We start from the raw sequence: 15173 nt of genomic DNA, 5'->3' as shown, positions 1-15173 counted from the left end.
TGTCTGTATGTGTCTGTGTGTGTCTGTGTGTGTCTGTGTGTGTCTGTATGTGTCTGTGTGTGTGTCTGTGTGTGTCTGTGTGTGTGTGTCTGTGTATGTATCTGTGTGTGACTGTGTGTGTGTCTGTGTGTCTCTGTGTGTGTGTCTATGTGTGTGTGTGTGTGTGTCTGTGTGTGTGTGTGTGTGTGTGTGTACTGGATATCCCTGACCACTCCTTCTCTTTACTCACAACTTTCTAACACACTGAAATACTGAAGTATTGAAATAAATAGTTACTTTTTTTGTGTGTCTTTTTAAAACAAAGTTTCCCTATGTACCCCTGGCTGTCCTGGAACTTGCTACATAGACCAGGCTGGCCTCAAACTCACAGAGATTCTCCTGCCTCTGCCTCCTGAGTGCTGGGATTAAAAGCTTGGGCCAGTATACCTGACTTTGAATTAGTTACATTTTATTTATTTATTTGAATTAGTAACATTTTAATTAGTCATTGCTTAGTGTTTGTTGTCCCACCTGCCAGACTTCGCTCACCTGTTTATTTACTGGTCTACTCCCAATCCCAAACCCTGTCTACTAGGTACTCAACGAGTATTTGTTAAATTACGTTGATATCCCATATCTGTGATGTCACTGCAATAGATCTTTCAAGAAGTCTAGAAATTCAAGGCTAAGACTATAAAATATGGGCTAAATAATAAGCTTAAAACCACCCAAGGTGACCTGAGACCCTGTCTCAGAAATCCAACCTCAAACAGATGTGGTGGTGGATGCCTTTAATTCCGGACCAGAGCAGGAGGCAGAGGCAGGTGGACCTCTGAGTTCAAGGCTATCCTGCCCAACAGCGAGAGCTACAGAAATAAGACCTTTTCTCATAAAAACATCAAACAAACAACTACCCTCTCCTGCAAGAAAACCCTTACAAATGCTTGTTGAATGAATGTCAAAGATTGCAAAGATAAGGAGAGACCATGAGCCTAGCAGTCTCACCAATGGTGGCAACGATGCCGGTGCTGCGAGCCGCCACCGGCTCAGAGTCAATGTCCAGGAGACACAGGTGTTCCAGGAAGGTGTCCGCCATAGCCGCGGGCAGTTGCTGCTGCTGGAAGAAGGCAGTGCCCAGCTCCTGGGTCAGCTGGGCCACACTAGCACGTCGAAGGTATCCCGCTGGCCCTGCAGTAGAAGGGGACTCAGGGTCTGGCACAGACACCTGCCTGTCGTCCATGCGCCTCCTGCAGGGCATGCTGCAGCCGTTCAGCTCTCCAGTTTGGGGGAGACCTTCTTTCAATGGGAGTATGGCATGCAGAGGGCACTTTGCTTAGTCTCAAGGGTCCTATAGTGCAGGCTGCTAAGCATGTTTTATTCCAATTTTGCAAATAAGGAAAAGGATTTCAAAATGGTAAAATACATTGTCCAAGAAAATGCATCTTCCGGGTAAGATGATTTAAATCTAGGTCTAGCTGACCCCAAGCTCAAGTTGTTAATTTCCTTCTAAAAAGACCCTTCCCCGTCTCAGACTTCTTTCAGTCTGCCCAGCCTCGCCCCCCAGATGTCTCCTTCAAACCTGCGTCTCATTATCGAGCCCCAGAATTACCCAGCTCCTTTCCCTAAGATCCGTTTACTTCCTTCCAGCTCCAAACAATTCCCTGGCTTCCTGACCCCCTTCCCAGTTCCCTGCACCCACTCAGCGCTGCTCCAGGCCCCAGGGATCCTGCAGCTTGACCCAGCCCATCTTTGAAGAACATCTTGCCCAGAGAAGTACCTGCCATGGCGCTGAACACCAGCCGTGCCTGTGGGGCTGCTTTATGCTGGGCTGTGTCCATGGCATGAGATGAGATCAGCCCTGAAGACTAGTTAAAGTATAACCAGCTAGCATCTCTCTTCCCAATGGAAGCCTGTATACCAAGGGCCAGAGTCCAGGAACCACGGGAGTACCCCGTGGCATCCGTGCTGCTGGATCCCCTTTGGCCTGTCTGCAGAGCCTGGATCAAAGGCTCTGATCAGGTCTGTGTGTGACACAGGTAACACCGTGATGGGCATCCTTCCCCAAGGCCTCTGCTCCCCCCCCAACTCTGATTCTATCCTTGTTCCCCCTCTGTTCAGGGGCGGCCCGTTCCTCTTCTTACCTCCTGGAGCCCCACTTAGGGCGGACTTTGCTAAGTCTTTCTGGGACGAGATCCATGGCCAGAGCTGGTGGGGTAGAATGTTCTCTTGGACAGACATGCTTCCAGCGTGTAGCCCTGGGGCCGCGAGCACCACTGACTGGGAGGAGAGGTGCCTAACTGCTGGTCTTATCTGAGGGAACCAGAGAATAGAAAAGGGGCACACCCAGGAGGCAGCCCCATCCCCACCGAGTCCCCTCTCCACGACTGCCAGTTGTCTGCCCCAACCTCTTCCCTCCCCTAATCAGTTTTTAGTCTTGGGTATGCTCTCTAAACAAGGGCTTGAAGGCTGGAGACTAGCGTGTGGAAAAGAAGGAAGGAGAGCCTTTTGATAGTGTGAAGTTAAGGGCTCTCTCACTTTCTCCCATTGTCTTTCTGTGAATTCAAAGATGGAACCATGAATATTCCCAGGCACTAATTGATAAACATGTCTAGATTGCTGTTGATCAACCATGTGGAGAAACACTCGGTCAAACTTCTTTAGCCATCACAAGGACGCCTCACCCAACTCAATGTCCGTCATGGCATGGGGGGATGACGTCGCCTTTCTGACCACCAACCACGGGGGTAAGCTGCAGTCCTGCCGGGGACATGCTATAGTCCTCCACAGACCTCCTGGTGCTTGCTGCTTTCTTTGGAATCCCAGCTGGCCCCATTCTGGGGGGACTTTGCAGGCTCAGCCTTGATAAAACAGTGGACATCTCTGAGAAGCCTTTGGTGGCATGGTCACGTTGACACTGGCCAGTATTTGTACATTCCCTGTCATCTAATATTTACTGCACATCTGCCCTGTGCCAGACTGTGAGGGTCCAGTGGGAGCCTCAGACAGAACCCTTCTCGTCTGTGGATTATAGCATAGTGGGAAGACCGACTAACAGCACAGAAATAAGTGGATGCCATGACTGGGTAAGGGCTGCCAGGGTTGGGTCACAATCCCAGGGCAGGAGGCCGGCAAGAGCAGGGATGGGTCTTAGATGCCGCTCTTTTTTTTTTTTTTTTTTTTTTGAGACAGGGTTTCTCTGTAGCTTTGGACCTAGCTCTTGTAGACCAGGCTGGTCTCGAACTCGCAGAGATCCACCTGCCTCTGCCTCCCAAGTACTGGGATTAAAGGCATGCACCATCACCACCTGGCTTTAGATGCCTCTTAAATAAGATGATGGTTTGTTGGTTTGCTCTGGTTTTTCGAGACAGGGTTTTTCAGTGTAGCCGTGACTGTCCTGGAACTTGCTTTGTAGACCAGGCTGGCCTCGAACTCACAGAGATCCACCTGCCTCTGCCTCCGGAGTGTTGGGGTTAAGATGAGGGTTTCTTTGATGTGTTTCTGCTTCAACTTCAATATTAAGGATGAGAAGGAACCAGCAGGGACAGAGGGAACAGTTTTCTGCAGGTGAAATATATATCATAATTCTGAGAGGGGAAAAAACTTGTGTAAAAGAGGCTGGAGGGGGGAAATACTAAGTGGGGCCTAGTATTGGTGGCAGAGATGTAATATAATACAAATAGGGTTTTCGGTAGCTCTAGCTGGTGGGTGGAGTCAGTAATGGATGCAGGAGACACTGGTGGGCCTTGGGAGTGGCTCTGGGTTCAAGGTGACAGGCTAGCCTGGCCCTCACTGTGGAAAGGGAGTAGTCTGTGAGATGCGTTTGGGAGAAAGGTGGACAGAGTAGAATGTGCAGGAAATGGAAGCTTTCGTTCCATGGAGTACGATGGGGAGAAGTCCGGCTTTGGAGTCAAATGTCCTGTGTGTTTGCCCCTCCAGAACCAGCACGGAGGCAGTGTATGCAGGAGGAAGCTGAGAGCTAATTCTGCAACATCCTGCCTTCCTGGGAGAGGGGAGCAAAGGGCTTTCCTCGGGAGATGAGGCACGAGGTGTCAGGCTGGGTGGGGTCCCTAGTGGACTGTGGCCCCCGGCAGTAGTCACAAAGGCCACAGCGTCTGGGTGGGTCTTCTCCAGAGACACAGCGCCGAGGAGGAGCTGAAGGGTGAAAGGGCACCAGGGCCTTTCAGGGGCCTCTGGTGTAACAAAGCAGGCAGGTGGAGAGCAGTGCTTGTTACCCATCGAGATAAGAGGTGAGACAGGTTTACTATAGGGGAGCCCAGGTGGGCAGTGGTGGCGCGCACCTTTAATCCCAGCACTTGGGAGGCAGAGGCAGGCAGATCTCTGAGTTTGAGGGCAAACTGGTCTACAACATGAGTTCCAGGACAGCCAAGGCTGCACAGAGAAACTGTCTTGACAGGCAGACAAATGGGGAACCCAAAGCTTCTGTCTCAGACAGGCTGTGTTTGAGGTGGCTGTTAATCATTAAAACCCAGGGTTGAGCTGGACCTCTTCGTTGAGCAGTGAGCACTGGCACGCCTGCCCTCGCTTCCCTGTCATGACAGGAGGACCAAGGAGCTGAGGAGAGTGTGCGGTTCACCTGGGTGCCCTCCAGACCCCATCTCTACGCCCTTCTGCTCTGCGTTGGGGTCAGAGGCCAAAGACTTTGTCCCTCCCACGGCTTCTGCAGAGTTTGGCCGGTGGAGAAGCGCACCCATGGGAGACTGAGACATGCTCCACCAGAGACTGCCCCATCCCCAGCCTTTCGGGACAATGAGCCCACGAAGGCTGATCTGGGCTGTGCCCTGAGTTTGCTGATGCTGCTGCCCACAGCTCCGCAGATAGTCTTGTTAAACCCAAGCGCTCTAGTTTGAGGGAATACTCCGATTCCTGCAGGAACTGTGTCCCAGGGTGAAGATTACCTGGAGATAGTGAGGTGCTTGGCCCGACCTGGCATCACTGGCTATATTCCTTGCCTCTGGGGACTTCTCAGTGGAGGAGAAAGGGTAACCTCCGACCCTAGAGGTGAAGATGGCAGGAAGGTGGCATGGGGAAGTGAGCACCGGGACCCTGATGTCAGCATTTAGTGTTGCCAACTCGTCATCACCAGAGAGGACATGACAGACATCAAGGACTGGGGTTCTGGGGCTCTCCGAGTCAGGCAGACACACTGGGCCTGTCAGGGTTTTGTCTATATTATTTAATCAAGTGAGTTCCCACTCATTCTGTCAGGAAATTTCACTGCTTTTCTCAGGGCTCTCCTCATCCAGTCCCAAGCCTAGCATCTCCTCATCGGTTCTCCATTCTCTCCAGAGGCTGCTACTTGTGTGACTTGTTGATACATCTAGGTCACAGGTTATGGGCCCCAGTTCTGGGTGCAACTCATAGCTTCTGAGAACCAGGACACTCCTCCCTCCTCCCTGTCTCTGCTTTCCACACACAGCTCACACAGGCACATCGAAACTCACACACATGCACACACTCATGTGCACACCCCCCCACCCCCACCCCACTCGCAGCAGCCAAGTACAACAGGATCTTCGGCTTCGGGAGGCTTTGCACACACCCAGCATAAAGCCTCCAGCAGCCTGAGCGGGGCGCTAGAGAGCCACGGCGTCTGGGAGAGCCAGGGAATTCGGCCTCAGCTTGGTCCTTTGTGGTGAACGGGGGGAGATAACCAACCCAGGGAAGGGTGCAGGGTGATAGTCGCTCCTCCCTCCGCGGAGGCCGGGTGTGTTCGAAACGTGGTTCTGCATATTTGGGAGAATGTTTGTGCAGGACACGAAATGCACGTACTACTCTGGAACCGGGTCTGTGAGTTTCGTATGTATCCCGTCAGAAATAGGCCATGAAGAGACAAGGACGAACCAAGAGCAGCACAGACCGACTAACACCCTCCCGCCCCACCCCTGCTTCCTCATTTCCACTGAGAGCTCAGCTTAGTTTTGTACATACACGATAGTCCTCAATTCTCCAAGTCAAGGATCTGTTGGAGTGGTGTTACAAGCTTCTGTTGCCAGGCGGTGGTGGCGCACACCTTTAATTCCAGCACTCGGAAGGCAGAGGCAAGCGGGTCTTTGTGAGTTTGAGGTCATTCTGGTCTACAAGAGCTACTTCCTAGACAGGCTCCAAAGCTACAGAGAAACCCTGTCTCGAAAAACTGAAAAAAAAAAAAAAAAAAAAAGAAGAAGAAGCTTCTGTCGTCTACACCACCCCATTTTCTTTTTCTTTCAATTTCATTTATGCATGTGGGTGTTTTGTAAGTCTGTGCATGGGGGGTGGGGGTGCCTGGTGACAGCCAAAAAAGGGCATCGGATTTCCTGGAAGCAGAATTACACATGGTTGTTAACTTTTTTGGCATCCTTAAACAGGCTTCATTTTCCTCTTTAATTCGGCTAATTTAGAACACACAGTGAGCCATATCCTTTCAAGCAAGACTATCAAATCAGCTACTGAGAGGGCTGGGGAAGGAAGATCACGAGTCTAAGACCCACCAAGGCTGCAGACAGAGTTCAAGGCCAGCCTTGGCAACTTAGCAAACTTCTCTCTCAAAATTAAAAATTGGGCTCCTGTGTGCCTGTGCTTGCACACACACCAGTTTACATGCAAATGAATTCTTAAAATGTAATTAGAGAAACAACAACAAATGGGCCTGGTGGCACGTGCCTTTAATGGAGGGCAGCAGAGGCAGGTGGAATTCTGCGAGTTCAAGGTCAGACTGCTCTACAGAGCTGGTTCCTGGACTGGACAGCCAGGGCTACACCAAGAAACCCTGTCTCGGAAACCCAAGAAGATGAAGAAGAAGAAGAAGAAGAAGAAGAAGAAGAAGAAGAAGAAGAAGAAGAAGAAGAAGAAGAAGAAGGAGGAAGAGGAGGAGGAGGAGGAAAAGGAGGAGGAGGAAGAGGAGGAGGAGGAAGAGGAAGAAGAAGAAGAATTGGAGGGGAAGAAAAAGGTCTGAGGTCAAACTCTTGCCTAACTGAGTGTGAGGCCCTGAGTTCAGTCTCCACTACCCCATGGAAAGGGCCAGCTAGAGCATATCAGTAGCTACAAACCCAGCAGGTCTGGCACTAGTAAAAGCCAGTATGCTCAGGAAGGCAACCTCAGAAGAGCTTGGACTCCCGAGAGACCTCAGCACTAGCTACTAGTTCACAAGAAGTACAAGTTAAAGGACACCTAGGTGAAAAGCGGAGGATGTGATCGCCCAGCCCAAATGTGGACAGTGCATGTGACAAGCAAGCTCTCCAGCAGTGAGGTAGCAAAATAGGAAAAGAGAAAGAACTGTTCAAAGTGACAGCAGGCTGGAGGATGGCTCTCTGCCTGTCATGTGCTTGATTTAAGCACAGGGACTTGAGGTCGATTCCTAAAACCCATATAAATATACCAGACAGCATGGCACATGCTTGTAATCCCCGTGCTGGGAGAGGCAGGAGCATGCCTTGCCTAGGGCTTGCTGGCCAGCAAGTCTAGCCTGATTGATAAACTCCAGGTCAATGAAGAACCCTTTCCCAAGGTGAATAGCCGTCTAAGGATGTCAATGAAGATTATTCTCTGGCTTCCATAAGCAACCCCACACTCATGCGTGAGCCCCACATGTTCACATATAATGTGTGAAAAAAATATTTAAGACTCAGATGGGTGCTGGTGGCACGCACCTTTAATCCCGGCACTCGGGAGGCAGAGGCAGGTGTATCTCTGTGAGTTCGAGGCCAGCCTAGTCTGGTCTATAGGATCTAGTTCCAGGACAGGCTCCAAATGTAATTATTCAGCCACAAATAAGGCTGCACTTCCAGGTTCTAGAGCCATGCATATGCAGACAAGCCCTCAGGCAGAAGTGCCTGAATGTTAAAGGGCCCCGCGTGACCCACTTGCGCTCATGTGTGGTTACATCCACGTATGACTCAGCTAAGCGCTTGCGTGCATGCGTGAGCCCGTCATCTGTGTCGTCTGCGTGTGATGTATCCACATCAACTCCCTGTGTGTATGCACTAGGCAGGTTTGGAAAGCTGGCCGTGCCATCTTCCTGTCTCTCTCTGCACACCGATTCCCCCTCTATTATCTTCCTAAGCAGCTTTGTTGCGTGTTTTGTGGTTCCTTCTCGGCAGCCATCTTGTGCTGCTCTGTGGAGGACCTGACTGATTCCCAGCATACAGGTCTGTCAGTTCACAACTGTTGTAACTCCAGCGGCCGAGTTCGTCCAGCCTGCGTGGGCATCTGTCCTCACATGCACAAACACACACAGACACACAAACACACAATTAAAAATAAAAGAAAACCGGGCTTGGATGTGCGACCTTTACTCTCAGCACTCAGAAGACAGAGGAAGAAGACTCTGTGAGTTTGAAACTGGCCTGGACTATAGCAAATACCAGGGACTACGTAGAGAGATGCTGTTGGGAGGAACTCAGCAAACCAAGTACAGTGTGAGGACCGTATCTGACTTTTGATTTGAGTAAAGAAACCCAGGGATGTTTTTTTTTTTTTCGAGACAGGGTTTCTCTGTGGTTTTGGAGCCTGTCCCGGAACTAGCTCTGTAGACCAGGCTGGTCTCGAACTCACAGAGATCCGCCTGACTCTGCCTCCCGAGTGCTGGGATTAAAGGTGTGTGCCACCACCGCCCGCCTAACCCAGGGATTTTGAACTTGGATTGGGGCTAGTATGGTTAGTAGGTTTGTTGTTGTTGTTATTTTTGTTTGTTTGTTTCATTGGTTGGTTTTTCAAGAAAGGGTTTCTCTGTGTAGCTTTGGAGCCTGTCCTGGCTCTGTAGACCAGGTTGGCCTCAAACTCACTTATGAGTAAGTACATATTATATTTGTCTTTCTGGATCTGGGTTACCTCACTCAATATGATGTTTTTTAGATCCTTCAATTTACCCATAAATTTCAAGATGCCATTATTTTTTTTCTGCTGTGTATACTCCATTGTGTAAATGTACCACATTTTCCTTATCCATTCTTTGGTAGAGGGGCATTCAGGTTGTTTCCAGGTTCTGGCTATGACAAACAAAGTTGCTATGAACATAGTTGAGCACATATCCTTGTGGCACAATTGAGTATCCTTTGGGAATATGCCCAAAAGTGGTATTGCTGAGTCTTGAGGTAAGTTTGGCTTCTGCAGACAGAAAAGGTTACAGATATGAACAGAAAAGGTAAAATAGGTTCAGCCAGAGGAAAGCTCTAGACAGGTTATAGTGTGTTTATCAATGTGTGGACACTTAAGGGGAAAAAACAGTTATAGACAGCCATAGAGAAAATAATTTATTAATTTACGTTCTATCTTATACAGCTTCAGGAACAGATCTGACTTGCGAAGTGAGAGACCTAAGAAATGACAGAGACAGCCAGGCAGGGCTTTGATCCCAGCCTCAGGAGGCAGAGGCAGGTGGATCTCTGAATTTGAGCATGTCCTGAAACTAGCTCTGTAGACCAGGCTGGTCTTGAACTCACAGAGATCCGCCTGCCTCTGCCTCCCGAGTGCTGGGATTAAAGGCGTGCGCCACCACCCGCCCGGCTCATCCTATACTTTTGTTACCTTTGAAAGCCTATGTGTTTTCAGAGTGATGGAGGTGGGTCTTGTATCTTATCTGTTGCTTTCATTGGTTAACTAATAAAGAAAACTGCTTGGCCCTCTGATAGGGTAGAATTTAGATAGGCAGAGTAGACAGAACAAAATGCTGGGAGAAAGAAGCAGATTCAGGCAGTTGCCATGATTCTCCCACTTCAGACAGACGCAGGTTAAGATCTTTCCTGGTAAGCCAGCTCGTGGTGCCACACAGAATATTAGAAATGGGTTAGATCAATATGTAAGAGCTAGCCAATAAGAGGTTAAAACTAATGGGCCAAGCAGTGTTTAAAAGAATACAGTTTCCGTGTAATTATTTCGGATAAAGCTAGCTGTGCAGGCAGCCGGGTGCCAGGAACGTAGCCGAGCCGCTCCTATTACAACATCAGAGGAAAGGGACCACCAGGTCTAGGTTGCTATGGGATAATCCTTCTGTTTGCTGTAAATATGTATTGCTCTCATTGGTTAATAATAAAGTTAATTTGGCCTATACCAAGGCAGAACAAGGCTATGCAAGAAAGCCAAAGTGAAAATACAGAGAGGAAGAAGAGCAGACACAAAAAAGAGAGAGAGCTGAGCCAGCTGCTGGGGAAGCAAGATGCTAGAGGACAGGTAAAGTCATGTGGAAAATGTAAGTTAATAGAAATGGGTCAATTTAAGTTGTTAGAGCTAGTTAGTAATAAGCCTGAGCTATAGGCCAAGTATTTTGTAATTAATATAAGCTTCTGTGTGCTTATTTGAGACTGGGGGTTGGACTGGAGCTTTATACCAGGTGATCCAGCCTCTCAGAGTGCCTCTGTTTCAGTTTCCCCAAGAGTTCCATAGGCTGCTGACTGAGATGGTCCATCCTCACAGACTGCTCCACTCAGCACTTCAGATACGCCTTGTGTCTTCCCATTGCACAGAGACAGCAAATGTTACAGCTAGCTCTTGGTCAGTACCCCAGTTTTCCCAGGGTCTCCTATAGATGCCAGTGCCCCCAGGTATCAAGAAGCAGCCCAGAGAACACAATGCCCACATTCCCAAGAGGTGGGGAGGGCAGAGTTTTTGGTCAGTCAATGGGTTATGGATATTTGTCATTGTTTGGGGCATGTTTACAAATTGTTATTGGTAACAGTCAGGAAAAGAGCTGAACAAAGGAGATTAGATTCAAGGATCTAATTCTGAAAAGAAAAAAAGGGATAAAAGGGTAGATTATTGAATCAATTTTAAATTTAAAAAGCAACTACTAATCTTAAATATTTTAGAATGGTATGGATTTTTGTATATTGATAAGGCTATTCTTGTTTCACTGTGTATGTTTCTACTCATGTATAAGGTTTTGCACCTGTGCAGCTCATTTAAAAGGTTCTGTAGAGTTTAATCTTTAAAAGCTATTTAGGGTAATAAACACAGGTTAATAGTTATTTATAATAATCAAACATGTAGTCATATTAGGTATGCTATCAAGGTTAAACATATTTTAGATAGATAGGTGATCTTCAGACACTTCAAAACCTACAGAATATGACTTTTTTTTTTTTTGGATTTTTTCAAGACAGGGTTTCTCCGTAGCTTTTTGGTTCCTGTCCTGGAACTAGCTCTTGTAGACCAGGCTGGCCTTGAACTCACAGAGATCTGCCTGCCACTGCCTCCTGAGTGCTGGGATTAAAGGCGTGCGCCACCACCGCCTGTCCAGAATATGACTTTTAAAATGTTTTGTTATCATAGGGCTTTTCATGACAATGAGACATGTCTGCTCCTGTCAGCACAAATTTACTTCAGAGAAGACGAGGGACTTCGAGGAAACTCTATATGGGGTTTGCTTGAGTTATGACAAACTAGCCATTTGAACAAGAAACTGCTTTTGCCTTGACTGCTGAGAAGTATGCTGTACAAACTGGACAAGCAGGATACAAAGAAAAAACACTGTCAAATTTTGCCCAAATAAGGCAGGACAGGCCTTCAAAATTCCTGCTTCACAGAAATGTCTGTGAGATCTTCTAGACCTGTAGGCCAAAGATGGATGCCCCAACATTGCAGAGGAACTTTGGGTAACTGTGCAGGTAACCAGATAGATGTCTCTGTCATTGCTATAGTTTTGAAAGTGGCTTGCAATGCACTTTATTTATTCAGTTAGCATTAAATCCTTCTGAGGTCTTTGATGGAGTGGAGGATTAGATAGTTATACATTTTCTTAGTTACGATAGTAAATTAGATATAAAACTTTGGATTCGGGCTGGAGAGATGGCTCAGTGGTTAAGAGCACTGACTGCTCTTCCAGAGGTCCTGAGTTCAATTCCCAGCAACCACATGGTGGCTCACAACCATCTGTAATGAGATCTGGTGCCCTCTTCTGGCTTGCAGGCACATATGGAAGGAATGCTGTACACATAATAAATAAATAAATAAATAAATAAATAAATAAATAAATAAATAAATAAATATTTTTTAAAAAACTTTGGATCCAACAAGATAAGATAAAATAATGGAGTATTTTCTTTGAAATTGTCAAATACAAATGGACTGGACATAGTGACATAGTAAATGCTCACTTGACAATTGTTCTTATTGCATATAGTTTTACTATGTCAGATTAAACTCCTTTTCTTTTTATTTAGATAAAAGGGGGAAATGTCTGGGTGGTGGTGGCACACGCCTTTAATCCCAGCACTGGAGAGGCAGAGGCAGGAGGATCACCGTGATTTGGGGGCCAGCCTGGTCTGCAGAGTGAGTTCCAACACAGCTAGGGCTACACAGAGAAACCCTGTCCTAAAAAACCAGGAAAGAAGTGGGGGGAGGAAATGTGAGATATTTGATTCCGCTGTGTAAAGTTATGTCAGTCTGACCAATTCAACAAAGAACTAGGCAGCGTTTCCAGGCAGAGGCAATGCTGGGAAGAAGAGTAGCTAGTCAGAGACAGGGCGGCAGGAAGGCAGCAGGGGCAGTAAAGGGAATGGAGCCACAATGCTCTCTGAATATGTGCTGCTCTCATTGGTTGATAATAAAAGCTGCTTTGGCCTATAGCCAGGCAGAATATAGCTAGACAGGGTCATACTGGATACAGGGAGAAAGAAGGGCAGAGTCCAAAGAGGCACAAACCAGCCCCCAAGGAACAAGATGCCAGAGGACCGGTAAGCCACAAATTACTTGGCAATAAATAGGTTAATAGAAATGGGTTAATTTAAATGGAAAAGTTAGTTACTAATAGGCCTGAAATATAGGTCGAACATTCTGTAACTGATATTAAGCCTCTGAGTGTTTATTTAGAAGTGACTCCAGGAAGGGGAAGGACAGTAAGGCAGAAAGTAAACGAATAGAAGTCTAAGCTAGCCGACAGTTACATATCATTGACATATTGGAGCAAAGTTACCTCGGTATACTTACTACAGAAGAGGCTTAGATCCTGGTTGATTGTGTCACCAAAGATGGTGGGAGAGTTTTTGACCCTTGAGCCAGTCTGGTCTAGGCTAATGTCCTGATACTGCAGCTCAGGGCCAGCTTCTACTCAGATCCAGTTTTGACAACGGCTGGAAAAGGAGGCAACTCTAAGGTCTGAAGAGCGTAGCGTCACGCCTTGGCGGTGGAGACAGGCTGAGCAAAGTGCAGGGCGAACTGTGGGGTGAGGAGTGCGTGGAGGGGTCATGGGTTCGAGGCCTAGGCTGGGTAAAGCAAGGAACATTGGGGTTTGGAAATGTAGGCAAAAGGGTCTTTCAGTGTAGTAAAGAGGGGTTCTGGGTGTTTGGGGAGTGAGAGCATGGAATAGAGGCTGCCAAAAGGAGGAGGAAGGATACAAGACTGTTCTGGGTGCTGTTGGAGAAAAAAATGATGTCAGTTCTGGAGAGAACACTCTTTCTTAGTCAGGGAGTACGACATGAGAGGGCGAGGAGAAGAAGCCTTGAAAGGAGAGGTGAAGGGGGAGTCTGGAGGAGTCGGGGGCTGCAGCAGGTGAAGGGGGAGTCTGGAGGAGTCGGGGGCTGCAGCAGGTGAAGGGGGAGTCTGGAGGAGTCTGGGGGCTGAAGCAGGTGAAGGGGGAGTCTGGAGGGCTGGAGGGGCTGAAGACAGGTTGTGTATTCTTTTTTTTTTTTTTTTTTTTTTTTTTGGTTTTTAGAGACAGGGTTTCTCTGTGGCTTTGGAGCCTGTCCTGGCACTAGCTCTGTAAGACCAGGCTGATCTCGAACTCAGAGAGATCCGCCTGCCTCTGCCTCCCAAGTGCTGGGATTAAAGGCGTGCGCCACCATCGCCCGGCCAGGTTGTGTATTCTGACTATGGGTGATGGGAGGGGTGAGTGGGACTGAGTAGGAAGGAAATCTGAAACCATGTTTCATAGAGCTTAGATGACTCTCTCAGACCCATAAATAACGACCGACTGACTCCGACCCGCATGACTTTCTCAAGTGTTCATAGCTCCAGCCCTTAGCAAATTTCCTTGGACTATCATAACTTCAGACACACACACAATTATTTTCATAGACCTGCATCATCATATTCTCTTGGCCTACATAACTTACTTTTCAGTTTCTCATAATCTTTAGAAACTCAAATCTTTGTTAGTGTGAAGCCCATCAGCAATGTGAACTATTCATGTGAAATGAACTAACCAGGCAGCTGGGTGTTTGCCATCAACAGCATCACAGATCTGTGAATGACAAAGTTTAGTCGGACGTGTAATTTGAATGGTTTGTTGTTGTTGTTTGTTTGTTTGAGACAAGATTTCTCTGTAGCTTTGGTGCCTGTCCTGGAACTAGCTCTTGTAGACCAGACTGGTCTCGAACTCACAGAGATCCGCCTGCCTCTGCCTCCCAAGTGCTGACATTAAAGGCATGTGCCACCAAGGGGATCATTAAGACTTTTGTTTGAGGTAGAAGCAAACTACTTCCCTATTCCTGGAGCACAATGTCTGGCAATCAGCCATACCTGTTGACAATAACCTTGAAAGAGCAGAACTCTCAGATTTACAACTAGGTGTGGCCTTTGAGGTGGTGGCATGATAACCTTGTAAGTTTCAACTCTCTGATCTTTGGACGTAGGCTCATAATTTCGGGCCTCCACAGGTATCTGTAAGACAACTGGAACAGAAACATTTTTGAAGACAATTAAAGGGAATTGGGGAACTCTGATCTCTGAAGATACATATTAAATCTGTTAGTCCTGGACTGTGAAGCCTATGTAAGATGCGCACCTGTCTGTATTTTTAGCAGAATACTTAATGAAATAATAACTAATAAGCTATCAATACCCCAAGTCATCAAATGCCACTAGGCAGACCTGAGATGGATAAATGAGCAGAAATGAGACAGCTGTCTGTAATCTTCAGTGAACATTGGCCTAAGAAATGGTACTTGCCTTTAGCTGCTGAGCCCAGGAGGCCCAAAGATTTTCCTGATGTGGGGGAGGATTTAGTCTACTTGTTATGGTTTTGGTCCCTTTAAGAGACAAGCCAAGCCCACTCCCTCCCCCATCCACTGAGGCAGGCTGATCTTCAGCTTCCGGCCTGAGCTCGCTCTCTTTTCCACCTTCCTCTTGGAGAGGTAGCTTCGCTTCTGCCTCTCTCCCCACTTCTCCGCTTCCCCCCTCTCTGTTTCTTTCTCCTCTTCTCTCTCTCTCTCTCTCTCTCTCTCTTTCTCTGTCCTCCCTTCACCCTTCTTCCTCCATAACCCCCT

At 47.6% G+C, this 15173-nt stretch overlaps 1 protein-coding gene across 1 annotated transcript in view; it reads right to left on the bottom strand.

Moving 5' to 3' along the window:
* Pklr (pyruvate kinase L/R) overlaps window positions 1-1777 on the bottom strand; it is an 11757-nt gene extending 9980 nt beyond the window's left edge. Inside the window, exons 1-2 of the mRNA XM_005367136.3 lie at window positions 1757-1777; window positions 985-1167 (exon numbers count right to left, since the gene is read on the bottom strand). Of these exons, the coding sequence (XP_005367193.1) occupies window positions 985-1167; window positions 1757-1763 (190 nt within the window). The 5' untranslated portion in view covers window positions 1764-1777. The remainder of the gene's footprint in view (window positions 1-984; window positions 1168-1756) is intronic.
* Window positions 1778-15173: the final 13396 nt, after the last annotated feature.

The sequence above is a fragment of the Microtus ochrogaster genome, unplaced genomic scaffold, assembly GCF_000317375.1.
Source record: "Microtus ochrogaster isolate Prairie Vole_2 unplaced genomic scaffold, MicOch1.0 UNK16, whole genome shotgun sequence".
Lineage (NCBI taxonomy): Eukaryota > Metazoa > Chordata > Mammalia > Rodentia > Cricetidae > Microtus > Microtus ochrogaster.
The sequence above is the reverse complement of the archived record's forward strand: the minus strand, read 5'-3'. Positions and strand labels throughout refer to the sequence as shown.